The sequence below is a fragment of the Micromys minutus genome (assembly GCF_963924665.1).
Source record: "Micromys minutus genome assembly, chromosome: 3".
Classification (NCBI taxonomy): domain Eukaryota; kingdom Metazoa; phylum Chordata; class Mammalia; order Rodentia; family Muridae; genus Micromys; species Micromys minutus.
The window spans coordinates 93095198-93115625 of record NC_137972.1 but is presented as its reverse complement, the minus strand read 5'-3'; the positions used below and the strand labels follow the sequence as shown (position 1 = coordinate 93115625).

Sequence of the window (20428 nt, the reverse complement as noted above, 5' to 3'; positions counted from 1 at the left end):
ACCCATTCCTTCCTTCCTTACTCACCCCTCCCCAACACCCCGCCCCGGTCTCGGATGACTCCGCCTCTCTGTGCCCGGTAGCTTTTCAGCGGTAGCTGGGAAAGGAAGGGAGCCTTCCCCGGAGGACTCGGCTCTGCTCTGAGGCTCGGAAGCCGACGCCGCCAGCTCAATTACAGGGGAGGAACAGGACTGCCCGCTCAGCCGGCGCCTAGGCGCGACCGATCTCCAGCAGCCTCATGGGACGCCTCAGAGGACTCCTTTGAGCCCTGCCACCGTGTCCCGATCCTAGGCATCCGGACTCCACGGTTCACCCTGCCCGCAGCCAGCGGCCTGTCCAGAGTGGAGTATGCGGCTCGGGGCCCCGTGGACTCCGGCCACCGGGCGGCGCTGGCCTAGCTTCGGAGCCCGGAGCCCGAGGGCAGCAAGTGAGGAGCCGCGGGAGGCAGTAAGGCGTCGGGGCGCAGAGAAAAGCGCTCCAGCCCGGGTGTCCACTCGGCCGGGTTACCGGTGCGTGGCCTGAACGCCTGGCAGGAGGCAGATCGCTCTGCCGTCCGGGTTCCGGGGAGACTGTAGGGGGCTCCGCCGCAGCCCCTGACCTCTGGCCACCATCCTCACGCTCCTGCTCCTGCGGCGGGGATGTCAGGGCCCCGGCTCCGAGCGCCGCCCCAGCCCCGGGGCTGAGCTGCGGACCATGTCCTCCCGCAGCCCCCGGCCCCCGCCCCGCCGCTGCCGCCGCCGCCTGCCGCGCCCCTCCTGCTGCTGCTGCTGCTGCCGCCGTTCGCACCTCAACGAGGACACCGGCCGCTTCGTGCTGCTGGCCGCGCTCATTGGCCTCTACCTGGTGGCCGGCGCCACCGTCTTCTCCGCGCTCGAGAGCCCGGGCGAGGCAGAGGCGCGGGCGCGCTGGGGCGCCACGCTGCGCAACTTCAGCGCTGCGCACGGCGTGGCGGAGCCGGAGCTGCGCGCCTTCCTCCGGCACTACGAGGCCGCGCTGGCCGCCGGGGTCCGCGCCGACGCTCTGCGCCCGCGCTGGGACTTCCCTGGAGCCTTCTACTTCGTGGGCACCGTAGTGTCGACCATAGGTGAGCGGCGCACCCCGCGCGCCTTTCCTCTGCGCGCCTGTTACTCGCTACCCTTTCCATGGATCGGAGACCGGGCCGGCGTCCCCAGGTTCCTCCTTTCCATTCTGATACCCTTTTCCTACTTTTGCCTCGCTCTCTGTCCTCTCTCGTCCTCCTACTTTTCTTTCCTACATTCGGAGCGAGAGGCGACCCGAATGGACCATCTCTAGCTCTTTCGTGTCCGCCAACACTCACTTGCCTGTGTGTCAACCAGGAGCCAAGCACTTTGAAGGCTCCTTGTTCGCCCTCTGCTCCTCAGTATTGTCGTCTGTCTGTAAGAGCATATGTGGGGATATATCTCAAAGGCAACCCAGGTCTCACTATCCTCAGGAATGATTACAAAATCCATTTCCGCATCCCTCATTCTCAGCGTTTCAATTTCCTCCTCTCCTTTTGACACTGCCCCACCCCCTCAAAGTAAAATCCGTTATTCAAAAGCCAGCCCTCCCCTTAACTGTCTTACACCATTCGCCTTGGTTTTCCCTTTCACGCGGCCCTAACTTCTCCAAATTCTTCACCTTTTGTCTTTGTTTCCCCTTTTTCAACCAGTAGTGGTGCCAAAAGACAGCCAGGGCAGAGTCGCCTTTACTTTTTTTATGAACAGCTCATGTTTTCACAACCTCGGGGGAATGTGCAGGCTTGAGACACCCGCCCCTTTCCTTCAGATTGAAGTGCCCTGGTGTTACTCCAGCCTCCACTCAGTCCACCCATTTCTTGTCCCGGAGTTCGGCATCGTGCAAGACAGCCACTTCTCCATTACTGATGTGTGCAGAGCGCAGAAGAAACACTGTGACAGGACTTGCTTGTGCCTCCCCCACTCCTGTTCTGAGTCCCAGGGTTGGAGAAGCACTTGCTGGTCACACTAGTCACCCCAAGAGACCCCTTTCTACTGATGCAGTTTAGGAGAAAAGGGCTGTACCTCCAGGGTTTCAAGGTGAGGAGTTTCATAAACACCATTTCCTTGTGCCAGTTCAGAGCATGGGGCACAGACACCACCTGCCTACTGCTGCCTGGAGGCTGGAGAGAAGTAACAGGTTTGCTCAGGATATGCACAGAGGAAGATGACCCATGGCGTATCTCCCTCCCTCTCCCATATGTATGTATGGTCTGTGTATGTATATATGTATGCATGTATGTATGCATGTATGTATGTATGCATGCATGTATATATATGGTCTGTGTGTATGTATATAAGTATGTACGTATGTATATATGTATGGCCTGTGTATGTATGTATACAAGTATGTATGTATGTGTGTATGCATGCATGTATGTATGTATGGCCTGTGTATGTATGTATACAAGTATGTATGTATATGTGTATGCATGCATGTATGTATGTATGTAAGTATGTATGCATGCATATATGTATGGTCTGTGTATGTATGTATTTAAGTATGTATGTATGTATGTATGGTCTATGAAAGTGCTTCTTGCTGCCAATCATTTTTCTTCTGTGTCATGCTTGATCTGATTATTTTAAATAGAAAAGCCAAATATGGGCTGAGTCTGAAGTCTATACAAATTAGATTTTTTAAAATTCTTTAAAAATATAGCATGTTGTTATGGTGATTGAAAATACAAAATGACCCCCACTAAAATCCCCTTTTAAGAGCTGCATCGAGTTGCTATAGCAACTAGAGGTTTTGGTTTTTTTTAAGTGCTTTAAAAGTACTAAGGATGCTTTATCTTGGAGGATGACATCATGTGTTTATAGTTCATTGTTAACATGCACTCTTCTTGTAAACACCCCCTGTTGCCCTTCTACCTAGAGGTAAACCTGTGAACATAAAACATCACAGTATCTTTCTTGGGTGACATGCTCTAGCTTCCTAATGGAACTGTGAGACAAGCTGAAGCTGTTCCAGTGTTCCCTTCCCATACAGGCTGTGACCCCCTCCCTACTCTTGTGGCCTGTGCTCATGTTGTCCCTTCAGAGCCTGTGATCCTGAACCCAGGCTTCTCTCCAGGCTTTCTCTTCTTCATGGACAAAGTCAAGTCAGCTTGTTTGAAAATCGTTCCGTGCCTCAGTCTTCCGTCTGCTGTCAGGATTGGCTGTTCTCTAGTCAAGCAGAAAAGAATCGCGTTCTCTCTTGATTTGTGGTTTTGGATGTAGGAGGCAGTGTGGATGGGCTACACCAAAGCTTGTGGCTGTGGTATGAATGACTTAGCATGTTGCTTCCAAAATCTGCAGGGTGACATTAGTACCAGCCTGTGGATGGCTCAGGACTGAGCTGGCTTTCTTCAGGGAGACCAGAGCAGCTATGGGAGTCTTTGTCAGCTGCCTGCCTGGTGCAACATTTGGGGATAGTGGTTTGACCCGATCGTCTTAAGTCATTCAAGTAAGTTCTGCTGAGTCGCCAAACACATGGTTGCCCTTCCCACCTTCTCTGTGGAAAGAGCATTTGGGTAAGATTTCAGTGGAGACCTACAATGTCCGTTTTTTTTTCCCTGCTTATATATTTCCTTCCCCTTAACTGTCCAGCTGCTATTATTACTGATGCATTGATGAATGCAACCATGCAGGGGACCACAGCTCAGACAGGGTTCCGTCATTTGCTGCCTCTTCCTTGGAAGAGAGAAACGATTATGTTCTGGGCTTTACTTGATCAATGAGCGTCACAGGGTGTGTGTGGTTCATGCAGCAACGTAGTGACCAGGGGTCTACTTCTGTATCCTGCCTAATGAATTAGAGTATTTTTCTTGTTGTTGTAGTATAGACAACCCTTCATTCCATAACTGTGAAGGATTGTGGGTATCAAGTCCAGTGCTATATTTTGAAAAATCAATCTTTGCTCTGCTTGCCAGGGGTTTTAAGCATATTCCAATACAGGCAGCTGAGATGTGGTATATCTTATCCATCTTCACTAAAGATGACCAGAGCACAAAGGAGACCTTTGGTTACGTCTGTGCGGTACAGTGTTGAGAAACTTACACAGGGTCATTTCACCTCAATCCAGCATTGGATCTGTACGGTACATATTACATTAATTTTATACATGTAGCAGTGGGGAATATCCTTGTGTGAAACTGAAGCATTAATAATGTATGTCTATCTCAATGTGTGTTTCTCTCTGTTGTGTCCCGACTTCCGAGTGTGTGTGTGTGTGTGTGTGTGTGTGTGTGTGTGTGGAGAAAGAGAGAGAGAGAGAGAGAGAGAGAGAGAGAGAGAGAGAGAGAGAGAGCACATGCACATAAATCTGACACTAAGGCAGGGACTAGTTTGCCGGCCAGCAATTGAGTAAGTACAGAAACACTCGAAGGATAACACAGATGTTTCAGGCGGATGAGCTAGAAGCAGCTATAGGCCTTCAATGGCTGGATAGGGAAGAGCCAATGCAAACTCAGAAAGTCAGAGATGCAAGACAGGGAGATCCTGGTGAAGTCTGACAGCGCTTGCTCAGGGGAGGTAACAAAAATGACAGAGTTGCCCTTCAACTGTAGGCAGCACACAGGAAGGTTCAATCTGGCCGTGTGTATTCAAGGTCAGATGGAACATCATAGGGAGAGGGAATGTTTGCCCTTGAAAGGGGCCCCATATCCTGAGCTGGGTACTTTGCAACTGTGTAAACACACACAGGTTCGCACAGCACAGACCCTATGGGGAAATGTGCCTACAATTATTCAGCAGTAGTTGAGGCTGTATAAAAAGTCTATTTGAGTAGCTCAAGCAAGATATTTTAAAAGTCCACTTTATACTCTAAATTATCCATCCTGATTGCTCACACAGATCTGAAACCCTGGGTAATTACTACTTCTCCCATTTCCCCTCTGTGACATATTCCCTAAGAGGCTGGAATTGAGTATATTATTTTCCTATTTTTATTGGGTATTTTATGTATTTGCATTTCAAATGTTATCCCCTTTCCTGGTTCCCCTCTCCCATCCCCCTGCTTCTGTGAGGATGCTCCCCCTCCCACCCACACACTGCCACCTCACTGCCCTGGCATCCCCTACACTGGAGTATTGAGCCTTCACAGGACCAAGGGCTTCTCTTCCTATTGATGCCAGATAAGGCCATCCTCTGCTACATATGCAGCTGGAGCCGTGGATTCTTCCATGTGTACTTTTTGGTTGTTGGTTTAGTCCCTGGGAGCTCTGGTGGGTCTGATTGGTTGATAATTGTTCTTCCTGAGGGGTTGCAAACCCCTTTAGCTCTTTCAGTCCTTTCTCTAACTTCTCCATTGGAGTCCCCATGCTCAGACCAATGGTTAGCTGCAAGCATCCTCATCTGCATCAGTAATGCTCTGGCGGAGCCTCTCAGGAGACGTCCATATCAGGCTCCTGTCAGCAAGCCCTTCTTGGCATTAGCAATAGTGACTTGGTGTTGTGGCTGCATATGGGGTGGATCCCCAGGTGGGGCATCTCTGGATGGCCTTTCCTTCAGTCTCTGCGCTGCTTTTTGTCCTTCTATATCCTCTAGACAGGAGCAATTCTGGGTTAAAATTTTGAGAAGGGTGGGTGATCCCATCCCCCAACCCGGGGCCTTGCCTAACCTCTGGATATGATTTGAGTGTATTTTAATGTGAACATGTTTGTATCGGAATTCTGCCATCTAACAACTACCCAAAGCAACAGAACTCGTAGCAGATGCAAGCATGGCCTTTGGGCATCGTTATCTGTGTCTTCTGGGATCAGATGTGCTAGCAGTGAAGATACTGGCTCTTGCTCCTCCAGTTGCTGAGTTGCTGACTATGTTCTTAACAGCAGCACTCTGGCTTGGAGAGATTCAGAACCGTCCAAAGGGCATTAATCCATCACTTCACATCTTAAAGGATGCTTTACTGGTTTTCTTTGAAAAGATTAAAAGGAAGCTCTCCCTTGGGGCTTTAATTATGCATCTGCTGTCAGACTTACACATACAGAAGAACATATTTAAAAGTCTTTCTCAAATGGCAGCTTGATCGAAACAGAAATATTTTTGCTTCCTTCTATTAGGTTTCCTGGCAGAGTTTTTAGCTATGAAGCTAAAATCTTGCCGGCAGAGACGATGTGCTGTAGGTATGAGAGTTGTTGCTTTTGGCACTGCATAATTTAGCTTTCTGCTTTCAGAATTAGGCACACTTAATTATTCGGCCATGAGATTAGTAACAAGTCCTAACTCCTCCCCACCCACCCCCCCTTTAAAAATATATGGTTTTTTTTAAAAAAAATTTTTCTCTGCAATGGAAACTAAGACATTAAAAGAACAAAATGTCACTACCATAATTCATTAGGGTTTCTTCTAACATGTATGTAATGTAGCTGGAGGTGGTTTTGACACCTGGAGTGACATGTATGTCCCAGAAGGGGTGTGTGGGGGGAAAGCGCCTTCTCTCACTTCCTTCTTTCATTAACTGGTTTGTGTTGGGAAGGGAAGCCATGACAGAGTTGGGGATGTTGAGGAAAACAAACACTGGACTGAAGCTGTTGATGAGCAGGAAGTACAGTCCTACTCTCTGTCCTCTTCCTTCCACACCCCAGTGCTGACCCAGGCCACGGTGATTGTTTAAGTGAGCCAGAGCACAGGGAACAGTACCCAACACAGGTCTTCTCATATCTGCAGGTCCTGACTGATGCGGGATTGTACTGTCAATATCAAATCCCTGCTTCCTCATGGCCTCGTGTGTGGCTTTGAATAGGTGCACGCTGTTCCCTATAGTTGATGCTTCCTTACTGCAGACTAGCTGGGTGGTTCCCAGTGTGGGCTGTTGTCAGCAATGCCACAATGAGCATCTTTATGCATATGGCCGGCTCCTGCTGTAGAGCATCTCCTCGGGGAGAGTCTCCAGCAGGGAAATCGCTGAGTCAGCGGGTGCTGTTGCTGTCACAGCTTCTGGCCAGCCATCTTGGAGAAAGGAATTGTTGGCTCTTTCCCAAGGTGAGCTCCTGCTTCTACAAAGCCTCATGGCCATCCACTAATTGCTCCGTGGATGCTGGCCACCTAGATACAGGTTTTTCCAGGATTCCGCTGAACTAGGCATCTTCAGCCACCGTTATTGCTTCCTGGGGAAGCACTGGATGAGGATGGGACAAGGAGAAGCAGATGGAGACAGTTGTTGCAGGTTGTCAAAGACATCTGGTCTCATCTTTCCTGTCACTTAGGGGATGGTCTATCATTGTTTCGAGTCTCTGCCAGCTGCTGGGTAGCTCATGTTGGTGACTCTTCCCAAGGGCCCAATCTGAGTGACTCAGAGTTGCACAAGGAGCAAAGGTGTACCCTTGAAATCTCACAGCTGGAAGGACCGTGAAGATCGTCTAGAGTGTTCCATGAGCATTTATAAAAACAGTCTGCTGAGAAAAGCCAGTCAGTAATCTGTTATAGAAGAACAGACTGTGGCAAAGCTGGGCTGATTGGAGATCAAGGCGAGATCCCCAATCATTAGAGCACCCCTCAGATTCCACCAGCTATCTAAACTCACTCTCTCTCTCTCTTTCCCTTTTTCTCTCTCTCCCTCCCTCCCTCTCTGTTTCTCATGTCTCCTTACAACATACTTCTGCTATGTACTGTTGTAATGTAGCCCAGGCTGGCTGCAGCTTGTTAAGTGGCCTTGGCTGGCTTAGAACTCATTTCCCAAGTGCTAGACTTGCAGGCATAAAATATCACACTTGACCTTTGAAGTCTGCAAGGAGCCGTAGAGCCCTTCTACGACTGTACTGAAAAAAAAAAAAAACTAAATTAAATGTATTCTTCATCTCACGCAAGGCCCAGTACAAGCTGACTAGAGTTTCATAGCAATCCCAAAAGGAAAACTCCAGCTTTAGAACAGTTTTGTCAGAATTGCTGAAGGTAGATGCATTTCCCACTCACAGAAAACAGAGGATAGGGATAATGTGGGTGACAGGAGTGGGAGGGAACACCTTTCTTACACACTCTTGTACCCACTGCTCAAAGCAGGACATCAAAGACTGAACTAGGCTAAACTTCTTTCAAGGTGGTACCAGGCTTCTAGAAGAATGAGCATTTTACTCTGTGTGAGGAAGAAGGGAAGAGATTGTAAAACTTGCTGAGCTGTAAAAACTCCAGATGGCCGCAGACTTCAGTGTGTGCTTAGAGTCAAAGTCCCCACATTCCCAGCTACAGTAGGTCTATCCTTGCTTTGTAGGCTTCTTATATTAGGAGAAGGTAGGAGACAGCCAGAGGCTGATGGTCTGCTCCTGGGATTGTCCCAGCCCCGAGTCTTCTCTGAGTGCCTAGGCCCTCCCCTTACCTCGGTCCAGTACCACTGAATCAGAGTGAGGGCTATCAACCAACACAACCAAACTACACACGGAGCCCCAGGCCCGAGCATCAGAGCTTCACAGTAGCTGATCCCACTGGAGCTGAGGGAGAAGGTGGAAGACCTGAAGCTACAGCAACTCACGTTCTACAGGACTGAGAGGCGGAACCGCAGAGCAGGGAGGCGCTGGCAGAGGCAGAAGGAGGTGAAGATCCTCCCTCCTTTCCCATGCTGCCACTTGGCTGCTGAGGGTTCTGGCCCTAGGAAGTTCCTAACTGCTGCCACTGCATAGCTTATTACCAATTCTAGTCCATAGAAGCAACAAGGCCTCTCGTGGCAAGTGGCTGAAAGGCTTTGGACCCTGTCTTGGCTGTCACATCCTTGAGCTTGGACAAGCTAAAGTCCTGGCTCATCTGTGAGCAGGTCGCTAATGACAAGAGCATGGACTTCCTGAGGAGGGGGCTCTATTTGGTCCCCCTGGGTCTCAGAGGGTCCATTCTGAGGTATCTGTGGTGGAAAACTCCGTGTCTTACTGTCAAGTGTTACACTCCCTTGTCTTCAGGATGACTGTAGTAGACTAGAAAGACAAGACCCCGTTTCTCTCATACTGCACAGTATGGAGGAATCATCTACTGGTGTCTTACCCTGCAGCCTTGTAATCTAGGGTGGGACCTTGGGGTCTGCATTTCACACAACCCCTTTGCTATGTCTAGACTTTTGGGTTACAATGACACTTTGGAGCCAGGGATCAGAGAAGGAGCCCAATTGGGACAGTGGCTGTGCAGCTTTGGACAGAACACATGCCAGTACTGGGGAGGTGGAGACAGGCAGACCCTGGGGCTCGCTGGCCAGTCAGTCTAGCGTCCTTGGCAAGTCCCAGGTCTGCCAGAGATTTTCAAAGGTTATCTTAAGGAGTGGGGAAAAGAAATTGGGGCTACGGAGACGACTTAGGAGTCAAGAGCTCTTGTTGCTCTTGCAGTGGGAGACCCAGGTTTGGTTCCTAGCACCCACATGACAGCTTACAGCTATAACCTCAGTTCCAGAGGATCTAATGCCCTCTTCCAGCCTCTGCAGGTACCGCACACAAGTAGTGCCCAGATATGTACAGGCAAAACATTCATATACACAGTAAAAGTAAGCAAACAAACATTTTCTGACACGTATGTTGATGGCCTTGGGCCTCCGTGTTTACGAACCGTTGCTGTTGCTGTACTAAATAAAACACCATGACCTAGGCAAGCTGGTGGGTGCTGCTTACTGGCTTGCTCCCATGGCTTACTCAGCCTCCTTTCTTATAGAACTCAGGACCACCAGCCCAGAATGGCACCACCCACAGTGGGCTGGGCTCTTCCCTACCTTCATTGCTAGTTGAGGAAAATGCAGCCTGGTCTTATGGAAGCTTTTTTTTCCCACGGAGGCTCCCTAGTCCCCTGTACTGTGTCACGTTGATATAGAACTAGGCAGCACAGCTGACCTTTTCTCAACTGGATACATAAGCCCATCACGGTGAAGACAGAGCTTTGCTTTCTTATTCATCCCCAACTCTTCACAGTAGTAAAGACGTCACAATATAAAGCATTTTTAAACGTGCCAAGTCCCACGGCCTTTAAAATATCAAACAATTAAAAAGTAGGTCTCTTTAAGATACTTCTTTTAAAATCCAAAGTCTTTTAAAATCTATTGTCTCTCAACTGCAGGTTCCTATAAAAATGAAAAATAAATACTTTCTTACCTCAAGAGGAAAAAAACAGATTCAGTCATCCCATGGTGTAAATAACTCAGTGTCCAATGACTGGGATCCTTTCCTCTTCTAAGCTCCTCCGAAGGGCATGGGTCAAGTCTCTGGCTCCTCCCACTATAGCACAGTTTTCTAGACTCCAGCTGGTTCTACTCCGCTGCTGCTGCTGCTGTTCTTGGAGGCCATCCCACCGCACTGGCATCTCCAAAATTCTGGGGTCTTCTGCTGCAACTGGACTGCACTTTCACCAATGGTCTCTCATAGGCTCTCTTCAGGGTTCCAAGCCTCAGTTTCTCTGCATGACCCTTTCAATACAGGGCCTTCAACTGCCACTGAGCCTGCACCTTCTCCTGCCCCAGTGGCCTTTTCTATCCTCTCTCAGCTGCCAGAGTGAGGGACAGAGTGAGGGACAGCCTTGGAACCTCTGGAACGCAGATTCTGTGTGCTGACTCTAAGGAAACATTTCCCAGATTTCACCTCAGCGATGCTGGTCTCTTCTCAGTCACTGCTAATTTCTAAGCTCCAGCTAACGATCCTCAATTGTCTCAGTAACACAAAGGTTTTACATCCGTTGTTCTGAGCTCTTGTTGATTGTGGCTGACCCTTCAGGCCCAGCTGAACAGAACCACGGATTATTCATTCAAAACATGCAATGATTCTGATAGAGTCTGGAACTTCACAAGCCAGGGCTTTATCCTCCATTTCTCCAAACATTCTTACCTTCCACGATCAAATGAAACAGCTCACCAATTCTTACTTTCCATGGTCAGAGCAGCTCACCAAGGTTTGGTCTCTCGGTGGCTTTTCCAGCCCAAAGTTTCACAGTCCTCCTCATGGTCAGGCCTGTCACAGTGACACCCTACTCCTGGTACCAATTTCTGTCTTAGGGCTACTGTTGCTGTGATAAACCACCCTGACCAAAGCAAGTTGAGGAGGAAAGGATTTATTTGGCTTGCACTTCCATATCACTGTTCACTGTGGAAATTAATCAGAAACTCAAAAAGAGCAGGAACCTGAAGGCAGGAGGTGATGCAGAGGCCATGGAAGAGTGCTGCTTACTGTCTTGCCCACTATGGCCTGCTCAGCCTGCTTTCTTATAAAACCAAGGATGGCACTACTCACAATGTGCTGGACCCTCCCACCTCAGTCATTAGTAAGAAATGCCCCTCCCCCCGAGCAGGCTTGTCTATAGCGTTTTCTTAATTAAGGCTCCCTCCTCTCCAACACTAGTTTATGCCAAGTTGACTAACTAGCCGACACACATACCAAAATTAACACAAAATAATTCTTAGCTCATGTGCTGCTTGAAAGGTTGAAGGGACACATTCCATGTGTGCCTAGTAAGTCCAGATCAACGGCAGCAGCTTGCAAGAGCTGGCCTTGCCCTGGTGCTGAGACTTGGGCTGCCTCACCACCCTGTAGGGGTCTCTGCCACATCTACAGAGTGACATCCACCACTCTGAAATGGCCTCTGTCTCTAGGCCTGTTATGGTCTTGTGCTATTACATAATTATTGTGCTGATTTGGTTTGGTTTGGTTTTGAGGCAGAATTTCATGTAGCCTAGGCTGGCCTCGAACTTGCTATGCGGTTGAGGATTGCCATTCCTACCCAGCCCCCCTCTGATCAGAGTAGTGGTTTGGACATGTCTCAACCTCAGTCATGCTCTGGAGTGGCTCCCCTGGGAGTTGCTCTCCAGCCCCACAGAGGGTAAGCTTCAACACCTAATGTTTCTGCCTCAACCGTCCAAGTACTGGGATTACAGGCTTGTATCATGCCTGGCCTAGAAGGGTGCTCTTTTAAAAAGAAAACTGTTCTGTAAGCCCACATAACTTATTCACACATGTGTTTTTGGAGACAGGGTCTTACAGTCTAGGCTAGTCTTGGACTTGCTATGTAGCCAAGAACGACCTGAATTCATGATCCTCCTGCATTCCTTTCCCAAGTATTGGGGTTGCAGGCATATATCATCTATGACCTGTTTTATGGGGTATAGTAATCGAATCTAGGGTTTTGTGATTTCTAGGTACGCACGATGTCAACTGAGCTACATCTCCAGGCCCTGCCTAGTGTCTTAATATTCTGAACATGATCTGGCAAAGGGCTAAGTGTCTGAGCCCAGTGCTTCTCTGCCTACAGCCTCCACAGAGCTGTCAGCAGCCCCTCCCTACCCTCCCTCTAGTTCTTGGCAGCACTCAGTCGTAGGAGGAAGTTGCAACTCTGAGAGTAACGGAGAGAAATCTGGCCCAGGTGGGTCCTAGCTTGTTCACCTCGGTGGGTTTGATATGAAGACCACTGGGTTGGAAATGCTGCGGAATGATTCCAGCAGCTCCTCTCTCCAGACCACCATGCTGGTTGTCAGGCCTGTTCTGGGATTGAGGGGAACAACCAAAGCCTCATCATCTCCTTGGATGACTCCCCCTCCTGCTGTGCGACATCTAACCAGTTTATCACAGTCACCTCCCTGAATCCTTCAGACAGAAAAACAAACAAACAAAAGTAATAATTCATTTTGTAGCTAGAGATGCATGCTCAGAGAGGTTTAAGTGGCTATCATCATGTAAGGCAGTCCTGGCAGAATGGGAATTCGGGGTCCTGACTGCCCAGGGTCTTGTCCACTGTTCCCAACTTGTACACTACCACACTGGAAGGCCCATAGCCTCAGGTCTGTCCACTGGTTGGAGATGGGAGAGGTTGGGTGGGGGGGACTCTGATCTGGTGCTGCTGTGTGAGCTTCCATGGTTGTGCTGGCGCGAGGGCTGCCTGTTCTCTGTCCATCACAGTCCACGCCTCTCTGAGTCCTCCTTTAAGAGGGAAGAATGGAGCTGCCTCTCAAGGGTTGGTTCAAGGGAGAGCCTGCTCAAGATCATAGCCGAAAGGTAGACCCTTCCCTCCTGTTGGGCAATGTAGAATCAAGTTATCCATTTCCCGCCTTAACTTCTGGCTACCCTTCCTGGCTGCACCTCCAACTCTTCCATCCACCCACACCATAACTCTTGCTCCAGGAACTTCAGCAGGCTTTGGGACCATCCTCATGCCGTTCCCTCCACCTGGAAGACCCCCCTTCTCCCCATTTCCTACCCATTGAACTTGCTCTACAAGGTGCTTGGCATGAAACCCCCCCATATCTCTCAGACATGTGCTAATTACTTGTGTCTGTGCCATTGTCCCCAGTTCTACTGTAAACATGCACTGGGCAGACTGGGGTATGTTCAAGGCTGGCACATGACCTAGCACAGTTTTTGTTATATGTCTTTTCTTTCTCTTACATATGCTGGTCTCCACTACCCTTAGTAAAGTGACCAGGACCAGGTCAGCCTTGATGAGTTCACTGGCCACCATGAAGAATGTTCTTTGTCTAGAAATAATGAAAGAAGAACAGTATCTTCTATCCATCTTGGAACACGTTGAATGGATGAAATGAGTGAATGAATGAATAGATGAATGAATGAAAACCTTGAACCACTGAGAAACTGCAAGCCATGACGTTTATCCCCACACTCCCAGGTCCTCCTTCCCTAATACCACCCCCGTGGCTGGTAGAACCAAACATGATCCTGGTCCCTATGTCTGGCCAGTGGGAGGTGTGCCAATTCTGTTGTCTGAGACACCCCGGCTAGTAGTACGGTCTTTGTGACTTGAGTCAGATGGGTCCCATCTTGATCCTGATTGAGGGCTCTGGGACATAAAGATACCTGGACAAGGACTGAAAATAAACCTAGTAAAATAAGATCTTAGCTCTGTCACACACGCACACGCAAAACTGCCCCTCCTCCACTGGGCAACGGCGTGAAAAGATCTGTCCTGCACAAGAATCCCTGCTTCTGGTCCTGCTTCTCCCCTTGCTCGGAGATCAGCCTTGCCCTGGTCTTAGCTGTGTCTGTCAGTCACTGGAGTCCCTAGCCCCCCGCATTATTTTTATCTTCACCAGCTCAGGACACCCCGCATGGACAGACACTGGCTCACAAACTTGATGGAAGTTTTTATCCGTAAGAAAATATAATTCCACAAACCAAGAAAAGCCACACCCACCCACACAGCCCAGCACCTCCAAGATGCCTCCAAAAATACTCAGGAAGCTTTTATTGGAATTGGGTGTCCCAGCTTTCTGGAAAGTTACAGTTGAGATCAACTCAAACCCTGATTCACAGCCCTCTCCCTTCTCCCTTCCAAATGGCAGTGATCTCCTTCCTTGCTGCCAAGGGCTCTGAATTCAGAGCACCTTCTGCAAACCTGATTGGCTGCTCATCCCAGACCCTGCTAGAAATTCTGCAGGGACAGCTTCTGCAGGAGGGAGCAGCACTCTGGAGGCCTGGAGAGTTTAGGTCGTGGGGATGTCTTCTTCCTCAGAAGGTAGAGGTGATGTGCTAGCCAATCCTGGAAGAGATGTAGCAGTCCCTCCCCTCCCCACAGCAGATGTAGGACCTCAGGCCCAACCCAGCCACTATGCTGGCCACCATCCCCACACTTCCTGTTGGGTACACACTCGCTGTGTGAGTAGTGGTTAGCATCTGTCTCCTTTTCAGATCGGTGATGGGTTTCTGGGAGGTGTAGACCCTATATCTCTGGAGATATAGCTCTTGGGGGACAGAGGCAGGAGGATTAGGAGTTCAAGACCAGTCTGGTGGACATAGCAAATTCCAGGCTAGCCAGGGCTGCAAGGTAAGATTTGGTTTCAAAAGCAGCAATAGCCATGCATTGCAACCTTAATGTTTTTATGATGGTTTTAACCTTATTTTTAATGATGGTTCTTAAACTCTTGCCTGAAACCCTCCAATGAATTCCCAGTGCCCAAAATTATGTTCTTCCTTATAACCTTCAGGAACCTGGTGTTACTTCCTACGTTGCTCCTTTACTGAAGCCAAACTGAACACCTTAGACCTTAGGACATCAGCTGTTACTTTCTTAATCTTGGGCGCACTGCCCTGTAAATCACAGATGCATAATTTCTCAACTGAAGTCAGGTCTCATAGTCTAGAGCTAAAATGTCACCCCTTACAGAGTCTTCCTGACCCCTGAGGTCCCGTCACTTGGTTCCTACCTCCCCTAAGAACATGCGTTCTTTTCAGAAATCCTAGCCATGTTTTCTGTGTATGAGAGCAGGGACCTCATCTTCTGTGCTCCCATTGCCTGGTGTTTGCAGAACAAATAAATAAACTCCCAAAGGTTTTTCTGGGGGTTTTCTGGCAGTGTTTGTTTCATATATGTATGCAATGTATTTTAATCACCCCCTCTTACTCTCTTTATTGCCTTAGCCCTCTTCTCCCTCCCTCTGAACCCCTCATCTTTACAAGTGAACCACTCTTTCATTGGTCTTCCTTTTTCTTTTGGGAGAGGATCTCATGTATCCCAGACCAGCTTTGAATTCACTGAGTAGCCAAAGATGACCTTGAATGTCTGACCCTACCACCTTCCTCCTAAGTGCTGGAATCAGAGCCTATGTTACTACGCCCAGTTCCTGTTTTAATATCTACTTATAGAATACTTAAAATGGAAGTGCCCACAGACTTTGTCTCTCATGGTGTGTGGGAGATGGTACTGTGAATGTTGGTGCTTTGTCCTTTGTGTTAATGACTCCTCTAAGATGGGCGATGATCATCTGAATATATGATCAGGCTGAGAGTACACAGTGAATGGTCACACTATGGTCAAGAAGCCAACCCCAGATCCTTTGTTTTTCCCACTATGTCTAGCAGGGTGGGTAGGATGAAGAACAATGAGGACAGGGGCAGGACCAGGCGACCTCAAGCATGTTAAATAGTGACCTGCCATTGTCTTGATGGCAGACGGAGAGGCCAGACGGAATGCGTAGACTTGGGGCAGGAGCATTATAAGTTCCGCAGTGCTGTAGAATACACACAGACAGACAATCTAGTTAGATTAAACCAGTAGCATCCAGATCGCCTAGAAATGGCCAAGTAATTGTGAAATCACTTGTCTTAGCTGTTTACCAACATTTCAGTCAGCCCACTGCCAGCTGTCCCCTCACATGATCAAAAGCTCTGTCCTACTTTGAGTGACATGTTCTTGGTCTGTATATTTAGCTCTGGCCCACTGCGTGATCCCACAATCCTCCAACAGGATTGTCACTGTGAATTGTTTTCTAAGTTCCAGTGGCTCATGGTGCTCTATTCTGTAGCCACAGCGTGAATGGACAGTTAATGGAGTTTGGAAGATGGAAAGTAGATGCTGCACACAAGTCTTTCTCCCAATGACCTTGTGAGGGGCCCTAGCCAGGGTCAAGGGAGAGCCCTCAGATAATAGACTTCAGGGATGCAGTGTAGCAGTGTAAAGGGAAATTAAGTGGAAAGAACCAGGAATAGGAGCTAGAGGCTGGTGGACCCTTTGCAAAGCGGCCATAGAGGACTTCAATTTCCCACACCTACACTGAGCAGACTACAGCCACCTGCAACTTGAAACTCCAGCTCCAAGGGATCCGATGCCCTCTTTTGGTCACCAGAGGCATCTACACTCATGTGCACATACCCACCATCAGATACACACACACACACACACAGAGAGAGAGAGAGAGAGAGAGAGAGAGAGAGAGAGAGAGGAGGGGGGAAGGAAGAAGGGAGGGAGGGAGGGCAGAAAGAAGGGAGAGAGAGGGAGGGTGGGAGACAGACAGGCAGGAGAATAAAATACATCTTGGGGGTCAATAAAAACCACATATGAAGATTGGGGACAATGGGTTGGTAGGGCCTAGAACTCTCCACAGTGTACTTGGAGACGCCTTTAGAGGAGGAAGCTCCCTCCTCCACAGTGGGCTCAGCAGAGCTGCTTCTTGAGTCTTTCAGAGAGAAAGGCACTGGGGCTGTGTCACAGCAGAAGCAGCTCATGATGACCTTAATTCGTGGAGTCTTTGTCCTCATCCTCTCTTTCACCCTCATCTAAAGCCCTGCTTTCCTTCTTTCTTCTTAATGTTTTCCCATAAAACCTTGCTGCTTTTATGGCTGTTTATGGCTGAAGGGCACCCCAGACGTTTACTCCAAGCTGGTACTCTGATGAATTCTATTCAGGGCTAAGGGGGGTGGGGCACGGGGCCGGCTGGACGAAGCCCCACTTCACTATCCCAAGAGTCAGCACATCCATCAGTGGAGTCTCAACTCTGTTCCCTGCCATGTTCCCAAGTTTTCCCCGTTGGCCGTATTGAGAGCTGCTCTTCTGTCTTTGGCTCTGAGCACAGGGCAGTCTGTCACTACAACTGTGCCTTAAACCAATAGACAACTCCACTCAAACTGGCACCAAAGCCTCTTCAGGGTTAAAGAGCCTAGAAATAGAGGGCCCAGGAAATCTTGTGGTACGGATGCAGGTTGGGGGTGCTACACTGGTCCCCATCTTCATTTTCTAGAACAGACCTTGTGTTCCAGTTTAGCATCCAGAAAACAAGACTCCATTTATCTGTTTACTCAGCAAGCATTTGTTGGCTGTCCTCTGCGGAGGGCCTTAAATCCTGGCACACAGCTGTGGACACACAGACAGATTCCCCACTGTAACATTCTAGTTACGAAAGACAGGCAATGGTCCAACAAATTCGTGATGGTGACATGTGCCACAGGGGTGGCTGTGGAGATCCATTTGAGCATGTTTACTTAACATGCATGAAAGCCCTATGTTCAAACTCCAGCCCACTTCTGGCCTGTCAGACACTACATGCACGTGGCACACTTACATACATGTAGGAAAACCACTTACACACAGTTCAAAACAACAACAAACAACTTTGCTGTTTACAGAGATAGGGAAGGCTGGACCAGGCATAGGGCCAAAGGCAGGAGGGCAGCTTTGAATGTCATCTCAATACGGCCCAGCAGGGAAACTTGGAAACGTGGCAGGCAAGCAGAATTGGGGCCACAGGTACACTGACAGCTTGGATACAAACTTGAGATCTGCCATTTTAATACGGTCTTAGACAGGGAAGAGATAAATGCAGACGTTCAGAGGGTCAGACACAGCTCAATGGCAGAGGATCTGCCTAGGAGGACAGAGCCCTGAGGAGGGGCTGGAGAGATTTACCTGCACCAGGAAGAGTTGTCACATGTGTAGTTCAAGAATTCGTTCATTAACAGCAAAACACATGCTGGCCTCAGGAGACCCTGGATTAATTCGGCTGCATATGTAAGGAAGGCATCCTTCCCTATTGCAAGTCCATCTGGAAACAGAGCTCATGTGTACAAGAGAAATATAAGACCCCATGTTGGACCACTAAGACCCAGGACTCCACATTAGACTACTAGGACCCAGGACTCCATGCTAGACCACCAGGGCCCAGGACCCCATGCTGGACTCTTCAGAAGAGCCTGTCTCTGTACCTGGGTGACAGCTCAGGTGTGTCTCCTTTCCAAGGGAGCCCCACATGTTACCTGTTGTCCTCAGCCCTGGGAAAAGTATTTGCCCAATGTAAACAAAAGTTTAATTCATGTTTAGTAGGGCGTTTTTAATGTACCACCTCTGTGCTCCGTTCCTAGCCTTTATCTTTGAGATTCTGGACCTGTCAGCACAAACGATCAGCACGAGACGGGGTTTGCACAGTGTGAAGCAGTTACACACATCCCTCTTTACACCCTCACCTCCATCCTGCGGCAGTGGGTACAATGTGTACCATTATCTGCAAACAAGGAAACTGGGGCTGGGAGGGGGGGGAGATAGGTTATGGGAGATAGAAAACTTGTCCTTGCAGAGGACCCAGGTTTGGCTCCCTCACCCACATGCAGCTCACAGCTGTGTATAACTCCAGCTTTAGCAGCCAACGCTCTCTTTTGGCCTCTTCAGGCACATGGCGCACAGGCATGTAAGCAGGCAAAACATTAACACGATAAAATAAAATAAATCAATCAAAAAACTTTTAAAGATAGATTACATGACTGACTGGGTTCTAGGAGCCAGCTCATAGCAGCTGAGCGTCTAACCCAAGTGGATACCATGCCTGGCCCACCCCACCCCCACCAGGTTGGTACTCTCTGAATGACAGTCTTAGAGGCATATAGCTAGTGACCAATGATCAAGGGAGGGAAAGGCAAGAACCTGTGTCCTGCCTTTTCTGATAGTGTCTTTCTGTTTGCTCCAGGGAACGCTTTGCATGTCCCCAACCCTTCCAGATCTCAGGGTAGCCACTACGGTCCCTGCAGTCTCAGCTCTAGCTGGTCTCAGGGTAGTCACTCCAATCCCTGCAGTCTCAGCTCTAGCTTGTACGTGGAACTCCGGGTCTGTGTTCACAGTGCTACCGTTCCTACACTGTCCTCAGCTTTACATAGCCACAGGATACTCTGCAGAGCCTGCCTAGTCTCATGGGCCCCCCTCACCCTCCTCTTTATTTGACTTCTACCTATGATAGTTCAGCCCCACAGCCTTGCTATCTTCTCACCCACAAATGGCTTCCCTTCTCATGAAGTCTTGTCATTATTAGAAATAATAAGTCATAGCCAGGCACAGTGGTGCATGCCTTTAATCCTAGCACTTGGGAGGCAGAGGCAGAGGTGAGTTTGAAGCTAGTCTGGTCTACAGAGTGAGTTTCAGACCAGACAGGGTTACAGGGTTAGGCCCTGTCTCAAGAACCATACAAATAAACAAGCTAAAACAAAAAATGGGCTGGCAGGAGTGGGTACCTGTGGAGCCTGAGGTCTGAGGTTGATCCCCAGGTCCCACATGGTGGAAGAAAAGAATTCCCAAAAGTTACTTTGATCTCCATTCATTGCACACATGTGCCCACAGACACATACATATAAATAAATAAAATGCAATAACCGGTCTTTAAAGAAACCAAAAGATGAAGAAGAAGAAGAAGAAGAAGAAGAAGAAGAAGAAGAAGAAGAAGAAGAAGAAGAAGAAGAAGAAGAAGAAGAAGAAGAAGAAGAAGAAGAAGAAGAAGAAGAAAAAGAAGAAGAAGAAGAAGAGGAGGAGGAGGAGGGGGGGGAGGGAGGGGGAGGGAGGGAGGGAGGGAGGGAGGGAGGGAGGGAAGGAAGGAAGGAAGGAAGGAAGGAAGGAAGGAAGGAAGATTTCTTGTTTCTATCACTATAAAAATTCTAGAGATTGACCTGAGTCTTCCCCCCTTGATAAAACTTTGGGGTATTGCTTTTTATGTATTTTTTAAGCATCCTTTTTAGTAGATACATAGTATTCCTAAGAGAGGATGTGCCGGGATTGTCACAAGTATGTGCATCTCTCCAGAAGGCCTAGCTCTTGGCCCCTCCCAGGAGGACCCTCATGAGGAGAGTGAGTAATTGGGTTGTCTGGGGGTGGGAAAGGGGGTGGGTTATGTTTGGTACACGGTATGTGCTAGCTCCAGAGGGGCCGTTTAGAAGGCTGGAAAATAACAGAGTGCTCATACCCAGCCCACGTCTGCCAACAAAGGGCACCTACAACAAATCCGGGG

The 20428-nt window shown here is 48.9% G+C and overlaps 1 protein-coding gene across 1 annotated transcript in view; it reads left to right on the top strand.

The window, feature by feature from the left end:
* Positions 1 to 691: 691 nt before the first annotated feature.
* KCNK12 (potassium two pore domain channel subfamily K member 12) overlaps positions 692 to 20428 on the top strand; it is a gene marked incomplete at both ends in the record, with an annotated part of 45179 nt that continues 25442 nt past the window's right edge. Inside the window, one exon of the mRNA XM_080915078.1 lies at positions 692 to 1082. Coding sequence (XP_080771204.1) covers positions 692 to 1082 — 391 coding nt within the window. The remainder of the gene's footprint in view (positions 1083 to 20428) is intronic.